We start from the raw sequence: 22,685 nt of genomic DNA, 5'->3' as shown, positions 1-22,685 counted from the left end.
GGAAGACATCTTGAGTATTTTTTTCTGGGCTTCGTCCTAGAAGCATAAATGTGTTCACTTTGAATCTTTGACTCTCACAGATGTTAGGTGTGGTGAAGTGTGGTTTTACGGTCTTCACACAGACGACATACACCAAATTTCTCTTAGCAATATTTGCTCCTCTGAGAAGGAAATTTCGCTGCTCAAGTCTCACCTTGAAATAGGTGAGCTGGGTGTGGCGGTGCGCGCCCGTAACAGCTATTGGGGAGGCTGAGGCAGGAGGATGGCTTGCTTGAGACCAGGAGTTTGAGGCTGCAGTGAGCTATGATCACGCCCCTGCACTCCAGATTGGGCCACAGAGCAACACCCTGTCACACACACAGAAGAAATAGCTTACCTGCCACTAAGCTACTCCTTTTTCCTTACATATAGTACTTGCTGATGTACCAGAGCTCACCGTTCAGCCCACACCATCCCAGGCTAGGGGTTAAGATCAAGAGCTTTATTCCGTCTGCCTGGACTTGAGTCCTGGCTCTGCCATTACTCTGTGTGACCTTGAGCAAGGCACATTCTCCCTCTGAGCTTCAGTCTCCTCGTTTCTAAAGGCAGCTTCAAGGATTATATGAGCTGATACATGCAGAGCACCTACCACAGGGCCTGGCATTGACCACAGGCTCAGGAAATGTTAAACGTTTGTGTTGTGAGGCTTTGCAGGTGATGAAACTATTCAACTCTGCTGCTGCAACGTGAAAGCAGCCAGAGGCGATGTGTGTACACCAATGAGTGTGGCTGCGTCCCAAGAAAACTTTATGGAAACGGAACCTTGAGTTTCACACAGTTTTTATGCATCACAAAACATTTTCCAACCACTTAAAAATGTAACCACCATTCTTAGCTCACAAGCTGCAGAAAACCACGTGGCCGGCTGGAAGTGACAGACAGCTTGCAGCCACTCACCTCCCCTAATCAGAGAGTGACCTCCAGGCAGACTTGGGTCTGTTTAGAGTTTCTCAGTCCCCTGTCCCTGAAGGCTGGCTATTTCCAAACCTGCTGGGGAAGGGTGAGGGGCCTGGGTTCTAGGGGTCTCACTTCCCCTCTTGTGGCTTCAGTTTCCCTGTCTGTGCAGGCAGGGTGAGCTTTTGGCTCTTTCTAGCTGCATCTTCCTAAGGTGACTGAGACTGTGTCATGGCGAACACCTGCTGGGTTTCTGGTTTTCTTTTTAAAATAACCTGTGTGCAAGGCAAGATATGAGTATCTTTCTGTGCATGTCCTGAGCCCCTGCCTGGTGCAAAGCTGCAGGGCAGACCCTGGGAGACCCCCTATTTCCTCCCTTCCGGACGTGTCTGGGTATTCTCAGGCCTCCCAGCCTTCGCCTCTGCTGTGCTCTGTGCCTCGGCTGCCCACCTGGCTTGTCATCGCAAGTGCCACTTCTTGGAAGCTCCTCCTGTTAACCTCCCTCCCCCACCCAGGATGGAAGGAGAGGCCCCTCCCTTGCTTACCACAGGATGGCACTCACTGCGCTGTGTCATTGTGGCATAATGTTCCATTGACTTGTTTACTCGCCAGCCTCCCCAGCAGATGAAGGGCTACCGGAGGGCCACAGCCCAGAATTGCTGGCCTTTGGACCTCAGGGCATGCGGTCTGGAGTGCCAGAGTTGGTCAAATGAATAAATTTAGGATGAAGAAATAAGATAAGCAGGCCTTGCCCTTGTGGAATCTGTAGTCCAGCTCCCTAGAGAGGATCTTGGTTGCAGCTAAAAGGGCCTGTGCTATGCATCTAGAGAGAGTGGTTTGAGTCCTGCAAGAAGAAATACACCATATTTGCAAACCCTTTGAACATTCATATTTTGTGTTTTTTACTCCCCGACCACCTTCCACCCCCTCTCTACCCCCCGCCAATCTTGGGCAAGAAGCGAGACCATTCTCCTTTTTGTCTGGTCACTCCTGTCCTTCGGGGGGCCCCCTCTGTCCCCGACTGTCCACTGCCGCTGAAGTGATGCTGTGGCCTTTCTCAGTTTGGGCCCCACCCCCAGCTGAAGAACTTCTCCCCAGAAAATTTCTACTTGGTTCTTCGTGTTTTCACAGTTATGGGAAACCAAGAGCAATGTCAGACCTAGGAGGTGCCTTACTACCCACCCTGTCTTTATCAACAGTGTCACCAAAGCTGTCACAAACAAGGGGGTGTGGGCTGTCACATGGCCCTGCCTAAGTAACCACATTCTCGCTTCCTCCTTCCACACACGGCCATTGGGGGTTGCTTGAGTCTGGGACTGCCGCAGGGGGTGCCACAGCAGTGCCTAGCAGCGTGGGCTGGGACCTCATCACTAAAGCAGAGAAGCCCCTTCTTCTGGGCCCACGAGGCAGCTGTCCCATGCTCTGCTGAGCACAGTGGTAAGTGCTGCCTTGCAAAACCACAGGGAGTGGCTGGAGGTCCCCATGGGCCAGGGGCCTGCCTTATAGCTGCTGGCAGGCCCGGGAGGACCGCCAGGCCCTTCTTGAGCTGCAGCCCCTGGGGAGGGCAAACTAAGGCCCCTCTGACTCAAGACTAAAGCCTTCCTGGAGTCTGTGGCCTTATTCTGGTGTCTCTTCTGAATTGTGCTCCCGCCAACTTTTCTTTTTCTTCTTCTATTTTTGAGACAAGGTCTTACTCTGTCACCCAGGCTGGAGTGCAGTGGCACGATCATGGCTCACTGCAGCCTTAAACTCCTGGGCACAAGTGATCCTCCCACCTCAACCTCCTGAGTAGCTGGGACTACAGGCACACATCGCCACATGCAGCTAATATTTTTACCTTTCCTAGAGATGGGGTCTCAAACTCTTGGCCTCAAGCCTCTTACCTTGGCCTCCTAAAGCGCTGAGATTACAGGCGTGACCTACCAGCCCCAGCCTCCCGTTAACTTACTTCCCTCCCTGGCCAGTTTGCCTGCGGCTTCTGGCTTGGGGGCATTCTGAATTTGAAAATCAGAGAAACCATGAGTGTTTCCCTAGAAATGATCTTACCTTCTCCTTTCCTGGATGGGAGACTGAGGCCAGGAGAGGTGAAGGGATTTGTTTAGGGGCGGAGCTGAGATTAGGTCTGGAAGATTCCAGAAAGTAGAGGGAGTGCAGGATTGGTATTGAAGCCGCATATTTTATGGATGCATAAAAAAGTGATTTTCAGGGCCGGGCGCGGTGGCTCAAGCCTGTAATCCCAGCACTTTGGGAGGCCGAGACGGGTGGATCACGAGGTCAGGAGATCGAGACCATCCTGGCTAACATGGTGAAACCCCGTCTCTACTAAAAAAATACAAAAAACTAGCCGGGCGAGGTGGCAGGCGCCTGTAGTCCCAGCTACTCGGGAGGCTGAGGCAGGAGAATGGCGTGAACCCGGGAGGTGGAGCTTGCAGTGAGCTGAGATCCGGCCACTGCACTCCAGCCTAGGCAACAGAGCGAGACTCCGTCTCAAAAAAAAAAAAAAAAAGTGATTTTCAGAGAAAGATGCATTCTTCCCACTTTTTATAAGACTGAGAAAATGACACTTGTCTGTGGCAAACTATTAAAATATTAGAATTAGGATACTATTGTTAGCAAAAGGGAAAACAATAATAATAATAATACTTAGAATACTTGGCTGGGTGCAGTGGCTCACACCTGTAATCCCAGCACTTTGGGAGACTGAGGCAGGTGGATCGCCTGAGCTCAGGAGTTCGAGACCAAGCTGGGCAACATGGTGAAACCTCGTCTCTACCAAAAATACAAAAACTTAGCTAGGCATAGTGGTGTATGCCTGTGGTCTCAGCTACTTGGGAGGCTGAAGTGGGAGGATCACTTGAACCTGGGAGGGGGAGGTTGCAGTGAGCCAAGATTGTGCCACTGCACTCCAACCTGGGTGGCAGAGTGAGACCCCGTCTCAAAAAAAAAGAAAAAAAATTAGAATACTCTTATTAGTTTGTATTTGAGATACTTTCAGGACACTAAAAGGAAAAGGTGGGGGCTGGTTGCGCCCTGCTGTATACACATTCACACACACACCATAGTGTCTGTATCTGGGCTTCTGTTGCCTGGAATTCTCTTCCTCTTTCCTCTTTCTTCTGTTTTCCTTTTTTTTCCACCTCTGACTTTGAGGCCCCCAGAGCCAGGCCCTTCAGTGGGCCGGAGCTTCAGAAGGTGGCTCCAAGGCCCTCGGACGGCCCCAGAGTCTCTTCCTCTGGGGTTGCCTAGGGAGGCGGCACCCTGGGCGGTTGATGCCTCCCTCAAGAGGCTTGGCCAGCAGCCAGGGGAGTTAAACCTCAGCGGAAGGGCTGGGCTACTGGGCTGGGCCCAGAGCGGGGCATTCGGAGGAGCTGCAGAATCAATCATCTGAGAACCTTGGAGGGTGGACGGTGCCCCTTTTCCAGATGAGAAAACTGAGGCTCGCAGGGGAGAAGTAGCTGCCTCTGGCGGCGTGGCTTCTGGCTGCAGGATGCTCGTGGAGTTCGTGGTGACCCTAGGCCTGTGTCTCGATCTCCTTTGCTGAACTTGAACAGGAAGATGGCAGTGGGGGCCAGTGGTCTAGAAGGAGATAAGATGGCTGGTGTGTGTGTGTTGGGGGTCTGTGTTTGTTAATCTGTCTGTCTGCACAGGGGTCTTTAGAAAACTGTTTAAAGACAGTTGTTCAACTAACCACATGTAGGTCTCATTGAATTCATTTGTGCCAAGTACCTTACTGCCTCTGTGTCAGGCTAGCAAATTTGGGTTCCAACAGGTGTAACTTGGTTCTTGGCGGGCTGGAGGTGGGGGGAGTGGGGTGTAACAAAAAAATCTCTACTAACACTGTGGTTTGTAAGCCACCAAATATTAAACAGATATACAGCATATCTGTGCTATTAATGTTTTGTGAGGAGGGCTGGTGACGGTGGCTCAGGCCTGTAAATCCTAGCACTTTGGGAGGCTGAAGCAGGTGGATTTCTTGAGCCCAGGAGTTTGACACCAACCTGGGCAACACGGTGAAAACCCATCTCTACAAAAAATTTAAAAGTAGCTGGGTCTGGTGGCACGCACCTGTAGTCCTAGCTACTTGGAGGATCGCTTGAGTCCAGGAGTTCAAGGCTGCAGTGAGCTGTGATTGCACCACTGTACTCCAGCCTGGGCAACTGAGCCAGACCCTATCTCTAAAAGTAAATAAATAAATAAACATGTCATGAGGGGGATGATAATTAGGGAAACCACGTCTACAGTGGCTCCCTGATGTGAGTTGGGGTAGATGATGGGAAGAGGTTGGAAAGTGTCAGCTGTCTAACGTGGTGTGAAAAGTCTGAAGACAGCACGTGCTGTGCAGTGCTATGCACGTCCCCCTGCCTCAGTCACATGTCCTCTTCTGCAGAGGCATTTAGTGAGGCCCCTGGGGATGCCAGGAGAGCTCCTGCCCTCCGAAAACTTCTGGTCTGGTGGGGGCAGCAGAGCAGACAGCCACTGTGGCTGCCAGCCACTGGGACAAGCATTTCGAGAGGTGTGTGCCTGCCTGTCGGCTAAATCCTGGGCCTGTGGCCTGATCAGCAAGACAGCTGTAGTTCTTGTATTGTGGAAGTTTAGGAGTCAATGTGAATACATTTTTAGAAAGTAAATGAACAGCAGAAATGATGTAAACACAGGAGGTGACTAATCATGCCTGGGGCAATCTGGAAAGGCTTCTGGGAGGACTTGGCATTTCCTTGGCCCTCTTCAACCCACAACAACCCCATAAAAAGCGGGGGCTACCGTTGTCCTTGTATTCCAGCTAAGGAACCCACAGCTCAGAGAGGTGAGGTGAGTTGCCCAAGGTCACACAGCTTCTAAGGGACAGAGCTGGGATTGACCTGGTTTGATGTGACTCCAGGTCAGGGCAGGGCGAGGCCTGTCCTGTCTACCCAGACTCAGATCTGCTGCCTGTGCTTCAGTTATCTGGGGGCTTTCCTTCTCTTGGTGACTACTTGACCCAAACCCTGAGATGCTCAGTCTTTTGAATTTTAACATTCCAAGATCCTGCCCGCTCTGATTCCCAGTTTCAGGATTCTCAGTGCAAGGTTCCCAGCAACGTGGAGCCCCCCGAGGATCTTTCCTGAGTCGCTCAGGACGACCACACGGCGGGGTCTCTGGAGCTGGAGTCTGGGCTCCCTGCAGCCTGCTCCTCCACACAGCCTAGATGCGGCCCACATGGGGTCTAGATGGCGCCTGGGCCAGAAGCAGCCTGGTTTTAGGGCCAAAGAGGCAAAACGAGCAGTCTCTGACCTACTCCGTTAGGCAGGTGTTGAGACAAGTAGGATGTGGCCACTGGAGACCCCTCTGTCGGAGCCCTGCCCTGGCCCTCTACTGTGGGACTGTTTTTTTTTGCCTTCCGGGGAGAGGAGAGGTGGAAGGTGGGGCCTGGGAGCGACCCCGCCGCTCTGGGCCTTGCTTGCTCATCGGTGTGATGGCACCGTTAGAGCCAGCGAACACAGGCTGAGGAGGACCGAGGTCAGCAGCCAGTGAGACGATGAAGTCATCCCTCCACGGGAGGGGCTTCTGCATACGTCATTTTTGTTGTTGTATAATACATTTACTGTAGCAAATATGAAGGAGGCATTATGCTGCCTGCCATACACAGTAAGGAAACTCTGCTCCTCCCCGTTCTACCTGTGTGGCCTCAGCTGAGACAAGATCTCTTGGAGCCTCAGGTTTTCTTTTATTTCATTAAAAAAAAATGTCTTTTTTTTTTTTTCTTAGAGACAGGGTCTTACTCTGTCACCCAGGCTGGAGTGCAGTGGTGCGATCATAGCTCACTGCAGCCTTGACCTGGGCTCAAGCCATCCTCTGCCCTCAGCCTCCTGAGTAGCTGGGATGACAGGCATGCACCAGCATACCTGACTAATTTTTAATTTTTTTGTAGAGACGGGGTCTCACTATGTTGCCCAGGCTGGTCTTGAACCCCTGGCTTCAAGTCATCCTCCTACCTTGGCCTTCCAAAGTGCTAGGAGTACAAGGTCAAGGCACCATGCCTGGCTGAGCCTCAGATTTTCTTTCTGTTAGACGGGCTGATGCCTGCTCAGCTGTGGCCTGGCTCCAGGCTGCTGTGTCTTCAAGCCCATGGGATGCAGGGACCAGGCTGGGGTGACCAACACTCCCCCACACCCAGTTTGCCTGGGAGTGAGGAGTTTCTGGGGATGAGGGACTTTCAGCAGTGACACCAGGAACATGTCGGATAAGGTGGTTGCTTTAGACAGGCCCAGGAAAGGAGATCTGGGTTTTCCCAGTGCACCAGGTCTTACCACAACAGGTAAGGAAGTCTCTGCTTTCTCAAAGCCCAAATGCCCACAGGGGCGGTAGAGAGGCCGCCACCTCCATACCCTCTGAGTCTGAGACCTCCCTTTCCTCTGCTCCTCTGCCTGCAGCCCCGAAGACAGTCCCCAGATAAAGTACCCCCCGCTGGAAGCCAGCATCTGGGGCCTTCCACACACTCATTCAATTCTCATGATGATTTTTTTTTTTAAGCAATACCGCTTGTTTTACAATGAGGAAACTGAGGCTTAGAGAGGGTGAAGCAACCTGCCGCTAAGTGGGGGCAAATGTGGGACTCAGGCCCCAGCCTCTCCTCCACCCCAGCTGTCTCTGGGTGCAGGAAGCTGTCAGGATGGGTGTAGGGGAGGGGTCGGCGACAGTGACAGCCTACCCGAAGAACTGGGCCCCAGCGCCCTCCGTGTTTCCGTGTTATTCTCCCAGCCTCCGGGCTGCTGCAAGTCCGGCCCTGACTCACCAAGATGCCTCCCCCAACCCAGGAACCAGGGGGACCAGGCCTTGCAACCTTGCCCCCACCTTCTCTGCCTCCAGGAAGTGGCTGAGGGCTTTGCCTTCCAGGAACAGAGAACTGCCCAAGTGGGGGTTGGTGGCTGTGAGTGTGCTCCTAAGTATGAAATATGTCTCTAGGCTAGTGGCTTCTTCCTAAAGTCCCTGTCCCCGGGAAAGTGCAGCCAAGGTTGGGCCGTAGATTCTTCCCCCACATAGGAACTCTACCCCAAAGAAACTCTGCTGCTCTGAAGGCAAACTGGGAGGCAAAAGTGTGTGTGTGTGTGTGTGTGTGTGTGTGTGTGTGTGTGTGTGTGTTTACATTTATTAAGCACCTACCGTAAGCCTGGAACTTTTGTTTTCTTGTTTTGTTTTGAGACAGGGTCTCACTCTGTTGCCCAGGCTGGAGGGCAGCGGTACAATCTCAGCTCACTGCAGTCTCAACCTCCCAGGCTTAAGCGATCCTCCCGCATTAGTTTCCCCAGTAGCTGAGACTATAGGCGTGCATCATCATGCCTGGTTAATTTTTCTATTTAAAAATTGTTTAATTTATTTTTGAGACAGGGTCTTGCTTTGTCACCCAGGCTGGAGTGCAGTGGCACGATCACAGCTCACTGCAGCCTCGATCTCCCTAGGCTCAAGCAATTCTCCCATCTCAGCCTCCCGAGTAGCTGGGACTACAGGGGCACACCACCACTCCTGGCTAATTTTTTTGTATTTCGTAGAGACGGGGTTTCACCATGTTGCCCAGGTTGGTCTGGAACTCCTGAACTCAAGTGATCCACCCGCCTTGGCCTCCCAAAGTCCTGAGATTACAGGTGTGAGCCACTATGCCTGGCCTAATTTTTCTATTTGTGTCGAGATGGGAATCTCACTATGTTGCCCAGGCTGGTCTTAAACTCATGGGCTCAAGTGATCTACCTGCCCTGGCTTCCCAAAGTCCTGGGATTACAGGCATGAGCCACCACGCCCACCAGCCTAGAACTTTTGAATCCAGCCCCTTGTTGCACTCAACAGCCCTATGAGATGGACACTGTTTCTTATCCCCATTTGACAGATGGGAAAACTGAAGCTCAGAGAGGCAAGCATCTGCGTCAAGGTCATACAGCTTGTAAGGGACAGAGCTAGGACTTGAACGTCCTTTTTGACCCCACAGTCTATGCTTTCAACCCTGTGCCCTGCATGGCACCTGGTAAACATGTGGCGGGCCTTTCTGGGGGACGTAGCCTTCAAGCTCCTCCTTTTTCTTACTCTGCCCTCCGTCTTCCACCCAAGTCCACAAGCCCAGCCTTTTGTCTCCTCAGCGAGGTCAGGTCTCTCCTGATGGCTTCATGCCTTCCCGAGCGTCACTGGGTTTCAATCTGATCTTGACTTCTCACCAGCTGTGTGTCTTTGGGCAAGTCACTTCACTTCTCTTAACCTCAGTGTCGTCCTTGGTAAAATGGGGATAATTGTGAGGGCCAGATGTCTCTGGGGCAAATATCGTAAAGTTTGGTTTAAGAAATTATTTTTATTTTTATTTTTTAGACAGAGTTTTGCTCTTGTCTCCCAGACTGGAGTGCAGTGGTGTGATCTTGGCTCACTGCAACCTCTGCCTCCCAGGTTCAAGCAATTCTCCTGCCTCAGCCTCCCAAATAGCTGGAATTACAGGGAGCACCACCATGCCCGGCTAATTTTTGTGTTTTTGGTAGAGACAGGGTTTCACCATGTTGGCCGGGCTAGTCTTGAACTCCTGACATCAGGTGATCCATCTGCCTTGGCTTCCCAAAGAGTTGGGATCGCAGGCGTGAGCCACTGCACCTGGCCTAAGAAATTATTTTAAGATGTGGGTTGGGTGTGGTGGCTCATGCCTGTAATGTCAGTGCTTTGAGAGGCCGAGGCAGGAGGATTGCTTGAGGCCAGGAGTTTGAGACCAGTCTGGACAACATAGCAAGACCCCGTCTCTACAAAAAAAATTAAATATTAGCCGGATATGGTGGCATGTGCATGTAGTCCCTACTACTCTGGAGGCTGAGGTGAGATCACTTGAGCCCAGGAGGTCGCGGCTGCGGTAAGCTATAATTGCATTACTGCACTCCAGACTGGGCAACAAAGTGAGACTCTGTCTCTAAAACAAATAGGTCAATAAATAAATGGAAATAAATTAGTTTAAGATGTGATCAGATTTGCATATTTGAAACCAACATAGGCCTGGTGTGGTGGCCCACGCCCTGTAATCCCAGCACTTTGGGAGGCCGAGGCGGGCAGATCGCTTGAGGTCAGGAGTTTGAGACCAGCCTGGCCAACATGGCGAAACCCTGTCTCTACTAAAAATACAAAAATTACCCAGGCATAGTTGTGTGCACCTGTAGTCCCAGCTACTTGGGAGGCTGAGGAAGGAGAATTGCTTGAACCCAGGAGGTGGAGGTTGCAGTGAACCGAGATCATGCCACTGCACTCCATCCTGGGCAACAGAGCGAGACTCTGTCTCGAAAAAAAAAAAAAAAAAGAAAAGAAACCAACATAATTCTAACTAACATGTGAAAGAGGTCAGATTGAACCTGGAAGGTGAGGAGCCCGTGAGTGAGTTATAGTCACCTGAGGAATGATGAGCAACTGCTCCTTCCTCCAGATCATGTGAATGAAGTACAAAGGAAGAGACTGGAAATTGTCCAGGTGCCATTCTTGAATGCCCGCTCTGCATCAGACACTATTCTAAGGGTTGTGTGCTGCTGAAAGGCATTATGTCCAGGGAATGCAGGAATATCTGAATCCTGCCCCAGAAAGTGGCTGTCACTCACCATAGGATTCTCAGCACAGAATTTTGAATTCTGTAAACACCAGCCAGTGCCAAGGAGAGCATGAGGGGAGAGAGAGCAAACAAGAAAGCACAGGTGTTCACAATGCCAAGAAGAAAGGTCAATGAGATGGCCAAACGAGAGGCGCTGTCTTTTCTGGCTACCTAGTCGGGAGGACAATGTAGAGTCTCTGAATAGACAGTGGTCTAACCCACAGGCACACTCAGTGACCATAAGCTCCCTGAGAGCAGGGCTGTTCTGAAAAGATTTGAGTTTTCTCCTGGCCATGGAGAGTGTAATTGAATGGCTCTGGGCCCTTGAAGACTTACAGTGCAGGTTGACTAAAAGAACAAAATCAGCCAACCTTTGCTGAGAGGTTATCATGCAAACAAAGTGCTAAGGGTCTTGCATGCATCCCTTCATTTTATCCTCACAATAGGCTATGAAGTAGGCACCGTCATCCCTGTTGTGCATTGTGTAGATGAGAACAACACCAAAGCAAATGGAACCAAGCCAAGATATTGAGAAGGAATGAGACAAACTGAGACTCTGAGGACTGGCAAGGGCTATGGGAGGGTGGAAGCAGGATAGGAGAAGGAGGAAGAGAGACATGTAGAGGTGGCGTGGCAGTGGGCAGGGAGAGGGGGCAGCAGGAAGAATCAGACTCCAAGAGGCCTCAAAGGTCCAATAAGCAGCTGTATCTGGGAGGTCTGTGGTTTCCAAACTCTTCTGCTTATGGACTTCATAAGCGGGCAATTAATCTATGTATGAATTCTATGCAGGTACTACTTTACTCTTATGATACATTATAAATAATACAATACTTGAAATTAAGAAGGAGTGACATGAGGCGAACTGGTGAAAACATGCCAGTAATCAGGGGCAATGGAAGGCCAAGGTGGGTGGATAGCTTGAAGCCAGGAGTTGAGACCAGCCCTGTAGCTGTGAAACCCCATCTCTACTAAAATACAAAATTAGCTGGCGTGGTGGTGCATGCCTGCAATCCCAGCTTCTCAGGAGGCCGAGGCAGGAGAATCACTTGAACCCGGGAAGCAGAGGTTGCAATGAGCTGAGATAGCGCCACTGTACTCCAGCCTGGGTGACAGAGCAAGACTCCATCTCAAAAAAAAAAAAAAAAGGAGTGACATGAAAAGTTAATAGAATTAGAAGCAAAGCACTAATTATTTCTACACTCCAATGGATTGTCTCGTCCACAAATAAAGTGGCTTAACCAAAATGGAGAGGGAGGCAAATCAATTTCCATGCACATCTAGAAGTTAAAGGGCCCTCCTGGATGGCTTTATTCATGTTGATTAGTAATAATAACAACTGCTACTGGCTGAGGGTCTTCTCCATCCCAGGCATGTCAGGGATGCCTAAATCCCCAGCCCCTGCTCCAGACCAGACATGCTTCCAGCTGCGGCAGTAGAGGGTGGTGGTCTAGGGTGCTTGCTAAGCCCAAGGGTGAAGCTGTCTTGATGTCCCACCACCCGTTGTCTCCCCCCAGGTGCCATGCCTCTGCAACTCCTCCTGCTGCTGATCCTACTGGGCCCTGGCAGCAGCTTGCAGCTATGGGACACCTGGGCAGATGAAGCCAAGAAAGCCTTGGGTCCCCTGCTTGCCCGGAACCGGAGACAGGCCACCGAATATGAGTACCTGGATTATGATTTCTTGCCAGAAACGGAGCCTCCAGAAATACTGAGCAACAGCACCAACACCACTCCTCTGACTGGGCCTGGAAACCCTGAGTCTACCACTGTGAAGCCTGCTGCAAGGCATTCTACTGGCCTGGATACAGGAGGGTCAGTCACAGAGCTGACCATGGAGCTGGCCAACATGGGGACCCTGTCCATGGATTCAGCAGCTATGGAGGTACAGACCACTCACCCAGCAGCCACGGAGGCACAGACCACTCAACCAGCAGCCACGGAGGCACAGACCACTCAACCAGCGGCCACGGAGGCACAGACCACTCCACTGGCAGCCACAGAGGCACAGACCACTCCACTGGCAGCCACAGAGGTACAGACAACTCAACTGGCGACCACAGAGGCACAGACCACTCCACTGGCAGCCACAGAGGCACAGACCACTCAACCAGCAGCCACGGAGACACAGAGTGCTCCACCGGCAGCCACAGAGGCACAGACCACTCCACCAGCAGCCACGGAGGTACAGACCACTCAACCCATAGCCACAGAGCCACAGACCACTGCACCAGCCGCCACAGAGGCACAGACCACTCCTCCGGCAACCACAGAGGCACAGACCACTCAACCCATAGCCACAGAGGCACAGACCACTCCACTGGCAGCCACAGAGGCCCTGTCCACAGAATCCAATGCCATGGAGGCCCTGTCCACAGAACCCAATGCCACAGAGGCCCTGTCCATGGAACCTACTACCAAAAAGGGTCTGTTCATACCCTTTTCTGTGTCCTCTGTTACTCACAAGGGCATTCCCATGGCAGCCAGCAATTTGTCCATCAACCACCCAGTGGGGTCCCCAGACCACATCTCTGTAAAGCAGTGCCTGCTGGGCATCCTAATCTTGGCACTGGTGGCCACTATCTTCCTCGTGTGCACTGTGGTGCTGGCAGTCCGCCTCTCCCGCAAGGGCCACATGTACCCCGTGCGTAATTACTCCCCCACTGAGATGGTCTGCATCTCGTCCCTGTTGCCTGATGGGGGTGAGGGGCCCTCCGCCTTAGCCAATGGGGGCCTGCCCAAGGCCAAGAGCCAGGGCCTGACGCCAGAGCCCGGGGAGGACCGTGACGGGGATGACCTCACCCTGCACAGCTTCCTCCCTTAGCTCCCTCTGCCATCTGTTTTGGCAACACCCCAGCCTCCACGGTCTCTCCTGGGCCTCCCCTGAGTGCCCAGACCTCATTCCACAGCTCTGGGCTTCCTCGGAGACCCCTGGGGATGGGGATCTTCAGGGAAGGAACCCTGGCCACCCAAACAGGACAAAAGCAGCCTGGGGCCAAGCAGACTGGCAAGTGGAGCCACCTCTTTCCTCCCTCCTCGAATGAAGCCTGGTCACATTCCAGCCACATTTCAGCCGAGGTCCAGGGAAGGAGGCCATTTACTTGAGAGAGATTCTCTCCTTTTTCCTGTCCCCCATCTTATCTGGGTCCCTCTAACGTCTCCCATGGCTCTCCCCGCTTCTCCTGGTCACTGGAGTCTCCTCCCCACATACCCAAGGAAGACGGAGTTCCCCCACCCCACACGCACCGCCGTTGTCTTCTGGTTGCCATGGTCACCAAACAGGAAGTGGACATTCTAAGGGAGGAGTACTGAAGAGTGACAGATTCCTGAGGCTGTTTCCTGCTGCTCCTCTGACTTGGGGCAGCTTGGGTCTTCTGGGACACCTCTCTGGGAAAACCCAGGGTGAGGCTCAGCCTGTGAGGGCTGGGATGGGTTTCGTGGGCCCAAGGGCAGACCCTTCTTTGGGACTGTGTGGACCGAGAAGCTTCCCTTTAGTGACAAGTAACCCCCCAGCCGTCCTCTCTTGCCTTCCCCTGTGACCACTTTCCAGGGTGGACTCTGTCTTGTTCACTGCAGTATCCCAACTGCAGACACAGTGCTGGCAATAAATGTGTGACGGACAAACCATAGCTGAATCCTTCAAGGTATCAAGGCTGTCTCCTTCAGGCAGCCTTCCTGGATTTCTCTATCCCTCAGTGCAGGGTGGGGGCTGGTCCTCAGCTGTCCGCCCTCAGCCCCTGGCCCCCCAGGAAGCCTCTTTCATGGGCTGTTAGGTTGACTTCAGTTTTGCCTCTTGGACGACGGGGGGTCTTGTACATCCTTGGGTGGCCGGGAAAAGTTCAGGCTGTTGGGGGCCAAAGGGAGGCTGCCCTTTCCCCACCAGTGACCACTTTATTCCATTTCCTCCATTACCCAGTTTTGGCCCACAGAGTTTGGTCCCCGCCAAACCTCAGACCAATATCCATCTAAACATCAATCTATCCTCCTGTTAAAGAGAAAAAAAAGGGACTGGGAGCAGGGGCTCACGCCTGTAATCCCAGCACTTTGGGAGGCCAAGGTGGGTACATCACCCGAGGTCAGGAGTTCAAGACCAGCCTGGCCAACATGGTGAAACTCTGTCTCTACTAAAAATACAAAGATAAGTGGGGTGTGGTGGCACGTGCCTGTAGTCCCAGCTACTCGGGAGGCTGGGGCAGGAGAATTGCTTGAACCAGGGAGGCAGAGGTTGCAGTGAGCTGAAATCACGCTACTGCACTCCAGCCTGGGTGACAGAGTAAGACTCAAAAAAAAAAAAAAAAAAAAAAGATTCAATGACATTTGTTAAAGCATGGTAAGGAAGACTTTGTTTAAGGTGAGGGGGACTCTCTCGATCACTGCAGGGGCTGCAGCTATGGGATTTTGCAGTGGGGGCATTTGGGCTCAACTATGAGTACAAGTGGGAACTGATAGCTGGGAGCAGGGTTGGACATCTGCGGTTGGAAAATTACCCAGAGGAAACATCAGGGGAAGGGGAATTCTGGCTAAACTGACTGTTGGGGATGGGTTCTCGGTCATTTTCTACACTGACCTAACAGGATTCATACTGGAGGCAGGCCAGGGTGCTCAGCCATCACCTGGGGGATGGTGGCAGATGAGGAACGTGATCAGATATAGGAAGTGATCAGATATGGAGTGGTGAGGGAAGGGTTGTTACTAAGCTGACTTAGCAGAGTTCTTGCTAGAACTGGATTTTAGGCCGGGCGCGGTGGCTCAAGCCTGTAATCCCAGCACTTTGGGAGGCCGAGATGGGTGGATCACGAGGTCAGGAGATGGAGACCATCCTGGCTAACACGGTGAAACCCCGTCTCTACTAAGAAATACAAAAAACTAGCCGGGCGAGGTGGCGGGCGCCTGTAGTCCCAGCTACTCGGGAGGCTGAGGCCGGAGAATGGCGTGAACCCGGGAGGCGGAGCTTGCAGTGAGCTGAGATCCGGCCACTGCACTCCAGCCTGGGCTACAGAGCAAGACTCCGTCACGTCACAAAAACAAAAAAAAAAAAAAAAAAAAAAGAACTGGATTTTATTCACTTATTTATTTATTTTAAGATGGAGTTTCGCTCTTGTTGCCCAGGGTGGAGTGCAATGGTGCAATCTGGCTCACCGCAACCTCCGCCTCCTGAGTTCAAGTGATTCTCCTGCCTCAGCCTCCTGAGTAGCTGGGATTACAGGCATGCGCCACCATGCCCAGCTAATTTTGTATTTTTAGTAGAGATGGTGTTTCTCCATGTTAGTCAGGCTGGTCTCGAACTCCTGACCTCAGGTGATCCACCCGCCTCGGCCTCCCAAAGTGCTGGGATTACAGGTGTGAGCCACTGCGCCTGGCCCAGAACTGGATTTTACAAGGAAGTGCACAGATGGGCTTAGGAGAGGACTCGGGGGCCTGACTGATTACAGCTTGGCCAAGCACAGAATCCTTCCCACTCTCCAGAAGCTCACCCTGACCTCTCCTTTTCGCTCAGGCCCTGTCTCCCATTAACAGCCAGTAGCTTATTGGTAAGCCTAGATGCAGCCTGCAACCTTTTGTACAACTCACAGAAGCACTGACTTGCTGTCAAATGGAAAAGTTCAAGCTGACAAACTTTTTCTTAAAGGACCAGACGGTGAATATTGTAGGCTTTAGCTATTGCAACACCGTAGCCTCTGTTGCAACAACTCAACTCTGTCCTTGTAGCACAAAAGCAGCCACTGACAATATGTCCATAAATGAATGTGCATGGTTGTGTTCTAATAAAGCTTTATTTACAAATGGGCGGCAAGCTCATTTCGGCTCTGTCAGTTTGCCAACATCTGATTTTAAGCATAGGGTGACCAGTCGTCCCAGTTTGCCCGGGAATTTCTTGATTTTAGCACTGAAAGTCCTACATTCTGTGAAACTCAGCCCCGGTAAACCAGGTTGGCCCTGCTATTTAAGCAACACTTGCATTACCCCATTTAAAACACACACTACCTTGTGAGGGTCAGGGATTCACCTTGCCTGCTGCCTAGTCAGAGCCGATTTGTCAAGACAGGGGAATTGCAATGGAGACAGAGTAATTCACGCAGAGCAGGCTGTACAGGAGAAGGGAGTTTTCTTATTACTCAAATCAATCTACCCAAGCATTCGGGAATCAGAGTTTTTAAAGACAATTTGGTGGGCAAGGGCTTGGAAAGTGGGGTGTGCTGATTGATCAGGTTGAAGATAGAATCATAGGGGTCGCAGTGAGATTTTCTTAATGTCTTCTGTTCCCGGGTGCGACGGCGGAACTGGTTGAGCCAGAATACCGGTCTAGGTGGTGTCAACTGATCCATCCAGTGCAGGGTCTGCAAAATATCTCAAGCAGTGATCTTAGGTTTTACAATACTGATGTTATCCCCAGGAGCAATTTGGGGAGGCTTAGACTCTTGGAGCCAGAGGCTGCATGACCCCTAAACCATAATTTCTAATCTTGTAGCTAATGTGTTAGTCCTGCAAAGGCAGACTGGTCCCCAGGCAAGAAGGGGGTCTTTTCAGGGGGAAAGGATATTATTAATTTTGTTTCAGAGTCAAAACATGAACTGAATTCTTTCCCAAAGTTAGTTCAGCCTAACTTTGGGAAGGAATGAACAAGGACAGCTTAACGGTTAGAAGCAAGATGGAGTCTGTTAGGTCTGGTCCTTTCACTGTCATAATTTCCTCAGTTATAATTTTTGCAAAGGCAGTTTCAGTCAGATTAGAAAACTAGGATTTGGAGAGTTCTTGGTCTTCTGCTCCCAAAGAAATACCTTCCGGCCATTTCCATATATACAGAAAGAAGCTACTGCTTAAAACAGACTCTGTTCTACCTTCTAGGACAGGAATAAAAGTCATCTCAGGGGATAATCTTTATTTTTCTTCTTGAAAAATACCTCCGGCCGGGTGTGGTGGTTCACACCTGTAATCCCAGCACTTTGGGAGGCCAAGGCAGGAGGACGGCTTGAGCTCAGGAGTTTGAGACCAGCCTGGGCAGCATGGTGAAACCCCGTCTCTACAAAAAAAATACAAAAATTAGCCAGGTGCAGGGATGTGCACCTGTAGTCCCAGCTACTCAGGAGGCTGAGATGGGAGAATCACTTGAGCCTGGGAGGTGGAGGTTGCATGAGCCGAGATCATGCCATTGCACTCCAGCCTTGGCAGCAACAGCAGTGAAAAGCTGTCTCAAAAAAAAAAACAAACAAACAAACAAAAAGAAAAAGTAAAAGGAAAAAGAAAAAAAATACCTTCAATGGCCTATTCCTTGGAAGTGAAGGACTTCTTTCCTTGTCCCCAAGGTTAGCCTGGAAAAGGGAAGTTCACAGAGAAGGTTGAGTCTGGCAGGGGTTGACTGCGGCTTGGGAGAGAGTGATTGGATGAAGAGACAAAGGAAAGGCAGGAAAGAGCTGTCAGGGGGAGGGGCCATGGGACAGCATTGGGGAGGAGTGGGGAGAGGGCCCACACATGTTGGAAATGCAGTTTCTATCTCCTCCCCTGAACTAGAAGGATCAAATCTGATACTCTCAGGCAGGTGTGTTCAAAGTGTCCTGGGGGCGCTGATGGAAGAGGGTGGGAGTGTCTGCCGTGGGCTGGGTCAGTTAACACCCGGGGTCGCCAGGCTGACGGGTCAGGAGAGACTGAGTCTACCTCCCCTTTGGGAGGGATCAGAAAAATCAGAGAAGAGGAGCTGAAGGCTCCACAGCAGGGGGTTGTGGACTCAGGCTGAAGGACATGGGGACCTCTGAGTTGTTCCCCAGGGATCTTGTCACCTCGTCTTCCTGGGAGCTTCCCCCTATTCCCTGACAGCTCCTGAGGATGCTGTGTAACCACAGCTTTCCATTTGCATTGGAAGAGGGCTACCTTCCCTTTACAGTTTTCTCTCTCTCCAAGGTGTGGGATTTCATTCAGGGTGGGCGAAGCTGGGTGCTTGAGGCGGCCACCAGGGGGCGCCCGCCGCCAGCTCTTAGAGCAGGCGGAAGCCTGCGTTTCCCTTGGTCCAGACTTGGCGATCATTCAGCCAGGAAGGAGCCCCAGAGCCAGTGGCGTGCTGGTAAGTGTTTAACAACTGGCTTCCAATGGGAAAAAGGCCTGATGTGTAGCGTTTGCCAATGTCTTCCATGAAAATACTCCCACAGCCGATTTTGAGCTACCAACCATTATATAGTCGATGATACGATAAATGTTAGTAACAAGAGCATCGATCATCGAATAATGTAGTACAATTATTAGGAATTAGTGAGTTTTGAGTATTGATGACCTTGGCTTTTAATGTAATAGAATTTAGTTTATTAAACAACTGACACAAAATTCTGAAAATTTTGCTGATTAGCTCTCACGAGCAGATGTAGTCTGGCTCCTGCACAGCCCTGTGCCCTCCCCTCCTGCCTGGGCCTCCCATGCCCTTGAGGACTGCCAGCCTGAATCACCCCACTCATCCATTCAGCAAACACATCCTTAACACACACACAGCTGCAATATCCCTGTGAATCCCCTCAAACAGCTCTCACAGAAGGTTCTAGTATTCTCCCCATTTTACAGAAGATGAAACTGAGGCTGAGAGCTAGGTGAAGTCACCTGCCCCAGGTCATGAAGAGGATTTGAGATTGGAACCCAGGCCTGAAAGCCAGGATCTTACCACTGTGTCATGCCGTCCTCGAGATCACAGCGGGGTTCTGGGGGAATCCCACGCCCCAAAGCCTCAGCCCTGCTGACCTGCCCTGGCTCCTGGAAGTCCCCCATTAGTCACCCTTTGTGGCTCCTGGCTGCTGAGGGAAGGCGCTGTTACTTGGCAGGGTAACCGAGTACAGCACAGCCCTCTCATTGCAGAGAACACAACACAGCAGAGCTGGGGCCTAGGACTAAGAGGGATGGCCGGGGGCAAGTAGCTGGCCTTTACTGAGCACTTACTGCATACCTAGTGCCTTGCCAAACAGTTTGTCTGCATTACCTCATTTAGGACGCAACCCCATAATGTGGTTGCAATGATTGTTCCATTTTCTTGCCAGGGAAACTGAGGTTCAGAAAGCCGAACCACTTGCTCTGGCAGGTTGCACGGTTAGGAAACCACGCTGTGCTGACCTCAGCTCTGCCAGCAGGGAAGGAAGGAGGGTAGACAGGAAATGGGGGGGCGGGGGACGATGGGCTCGGTTTGTTCCAGATCCCTTGTCTCTTACAGGCTGCGGCTGCCACCCTGGGGGTGCTTCATCCAGCAGCAGATCTGGCAGGGGCTCCCCAAATTCTTTCCCCAGATCCCATCCCTCTTTGCCACTCAATCAAGCCACTGATTACTATGGAATGTACCAGGCACTGTGAGAGGCCCTGGGATGCCATGTGAGTAGGACAGGCTTGTAATCCCAGAACTGTGGAAGGCCAAGGTGGGCAGATAACTTGAGGCCAGGAGTTTGAGACCCCTTTGGGGCTCATGGTCTACAGGGGGACAGATTGATTAAATAATCACCCAGGAAAAGATCAGATTATGGCTGGGCCCTGAGCTCAGAGGAGAGATGCTGAGAGCAATGGGACCAGAGCTAGGGAGCATGGGTTAGGAAAATCATGGTTGAAACTTGAAGGACACAGAGTTATTGACTTGGGAGGAAAGGGATAGAGGGAAGAAAGTTCCAGGCAGTGGGAACAATATCATGGGCACGGGAGTTTGCCCTAGGGGAACGGACAGGTGGGGGCAGCTGGAAGGAGCCAGGAGGAGGAAGAGGCTGTGTGACGATGAGGAGAACCTGGACTAGAGCAGGGTGCAAAGAAATTGTGGAATTGAGAGATAATTGGGAAGAAGGAAGGGGAGGAGTTGCTGATGGGTTGGAAGTGAGGAAGAAGGAGGTTGAAATCTCAGGTTTCTGACTTGGGCAGCTGTCCTGATGGGGGTGCAATGGGGTGGCTGGGAAAGCCATAGAAGGAGATTACAGGGCTGGTGGTGGGAGGAGCATCCTGAGCTGGGGTTCAGCCAAGTTGAGTCTCAGGGTCTGCTCAACCTCCAGGTGGAGGTTCCAGCAGGAAAGCTGTTGCAATAGATGCTTGAGGTTATTAGCCATCAGGGAAATGCAAATTAAAGCCACAGTTAGATGCCACTTCACACCCTCCAGCAGGACTAGAATTAGAAAGACTGACAACACCCAGTGCTGGTGAGGATGTGGAGAAGCTAGAACACTCACATGTTGCTGGTGGGAATGCAGAATGATACAGCCACTTTGGAAACCAGTTGGGCAGTTTCTTATAAAGTTAGACATGTACTCACCATGTACTCCCCATCCAAACCAGAAATCCCACTCCTAGATATTTCCCCAAGAGAATGAAAACAGATGTTCATACAAAGTCTGGTACAAATGTATACAGCAGCTTTGTTCATAAGATCCCCAAACTGAAAACAATCCAAATATCCATCAGCTGGTGAATGGATAAATAAACTGTGGTCCATCCATGCAAGGAAATATTATTCTGAATAAACAGGAGTAAGGCACTGATTCACACGCCAGCATGGACGAATCTCGAAGACGCCATGCTGACTGAAAGAAGCTAGACACAAAAGGCTGTATTTTTTTTCTTTTTAGAGACAGGGTCCCACTCTGTTGCCCAGGCTGGAGAGCAGTGGCGTGATCATAGCTCACTGCAGCCTTGACCTACCAAGCCCCAGCGATCCTCCTGCCTCAGCTTCCTGAGTAGTTGAGACTGCAGGTGTGCACCACCATGCCAGGCTAATTACTTATTTTTTTGGTAGAGATGGGAGTCTTGCTATGTTGCCCAACCCAGGCTGGTCTCAAACTCCCGACTCAACTGATCCTCCTGCCTCGGCCGCCCAAAGTGTTGAAGTTACAGGCATGAGCCACGGTGACATACAATCCGGCTGGGCTGTATGTTGTGTGATTCTAATGATAAGAAGTTCTGGAAAAGATCAGTGGTTGCTCTTGGGGCTGGGAAATGATTAGGAGGGGCTTGCAGGAACCTCTGGTATGATGGAAACATGTTTTATTTTGGTCTGGTTGGTTGTCATACGGGTGTCTGCATTTGCCAAAACTCATTGAACTGCATTTTTACAATTGGTGCTTTTTACTGTGTGTAAAATACACCCTAAGAAGCAAGCAAACCAATAAGCAAGCAGGCAAGCAGGTGAATTCACGAGGCTGTGTGAGCCCAGAGGTCTGCCAAGGCGTGTGTGAGGGCGGAGGGCCTTGGGCATGCTCCTTGGAGCTCCACAGTTGCTGTCCCTGCCCCTCCCAGGGACTGAGTGACGGGAAGGCCCAAGGAAGCCACATCTCCTGAGGTCCCCTGTGAATGTCCTTACCTTCTGTGGCTGTTCCACTGCTCAGAGACTATCAGTGGCTCCCCACTGCCCGAGTCCACGGGAAGTTTGCAGCTTCCTCACTTGCTGCCCACTCACCTATATGTCTGCCTGTCTGGGCAATCCGGCCCTCTCACTCGTCCCACCCATGCCCCACGCCTCCTGCCATCTCTGCCTTTTGTCTCCACTGTTAGGGGCTCAGCTCCCCCAGGCCCTGGAGATCTATTTGGATCCAGCCATGTCTCTGGGTTCCTCCTTTGCTCATCCCCCATCGCCCTACTTCCTGCGGGGCAGTATTTCACCCCATCTTTGCCCCAGTCCTGGGCACAGAGACCAGCGTCGTTGGCCAACAGGTAACTCCACATCATTCCTCCTCCATCTGGGGCCTCAATCTTTCCACGTGTAGAATGGGCACCTCTGTGTCTGCTCATGCCACCAAGCGGCCACTGCTAATTTGTCCTTCCCACTCAGATAAGAGTCACACGAGGCAGGGATTTTTCATTCCCCAGAAGACTTGGGAAGGAGACAGAAGTCAATCAGATGCCTGCTTCTGTCTTTGCCATCTGTCTCTCTGAGCCTCACAGTCCTCATCTGTAACAGGGGATGGTCATAGTGCCTGGTGCACTGTAAACAATTATCCTTGACAAGAGCAGAAGTCCAGCTACCCTGTGAGGTTAGGTCTTATTTTTAACCTCATTTTATGGATGAGCAAAAGGAGGTCCGGAGAGGTTCAGTGACTTGCCTAAGGTTACACAGCATGAAAAAATCACAGACTGGGGAGTAAACTCCTAAGACTTTCTGGGGCCACCAGTCACCAAAGGCTGACTCTTTGAGAAGGGGTTGGAGAAGTCCCCAAATCTCCAGATCTCCAATTCTCCAAGCCAGGTCCTGGCG

General features: G+C 51.5%; 1 protein-coding gene across 2 annotated transcripts; it reads left to right on the top strand.

The window, feature by feature from the left end:
- Nucleotides 1–2,155: 2,155 nt before the first annotated feature.
- Nucleotides 2,156–14,125, top strand: SELPLG (selectin P ligand). Of its 2 annotated transcripts, none has more exons than XM_009181633.4 (2): nucleotides 2,156–2,370; nucleotides 12,019–14,125. In XM_009181633.4, the coding sequence occupies exon 2, from the start codon at nucleotides 12,024–12,026 to the stop codon at nucleotides 13,320–13,322; it is 1,299 nt and encodes a 432-aa protein (XP_009179897.1). In that variant the 5' UTR covers nucleotides 2,156–2,370; nucleotides 12,019–12,023; the 3' UTR covers nucleotides 13,323–14,125. The 2 variants fall into 2 exon arrangements, with proteins under 2 accessions (XP_009179897.1, XP_009179896.1); XM_009181632.4 differs by lacking the exon at nucleotides 2,156–2,370 and adding an exon at nucleotides 3,892–4,531.
- Nucleotides 14,126–22,685: the final 8,560 nt, after the last annotated feature.

Source organism: Papio anubis, chromosome 9, assembly GCF_008728515.1.
Source record: "Papio anubis isolate 15944 chromosome 9, Panubis1.0, whole genome shotgun sequence".
Taxonomy (NCBI): domain Eukaryota; kingdom Metazoa; phylum Chordata; class Mammalia; order Primates; family Cercopithecidae; genus Papio; species Papio anubis.
This window is presented reverse-complemented; position numbering and strand designations above follow the sequence as displayed.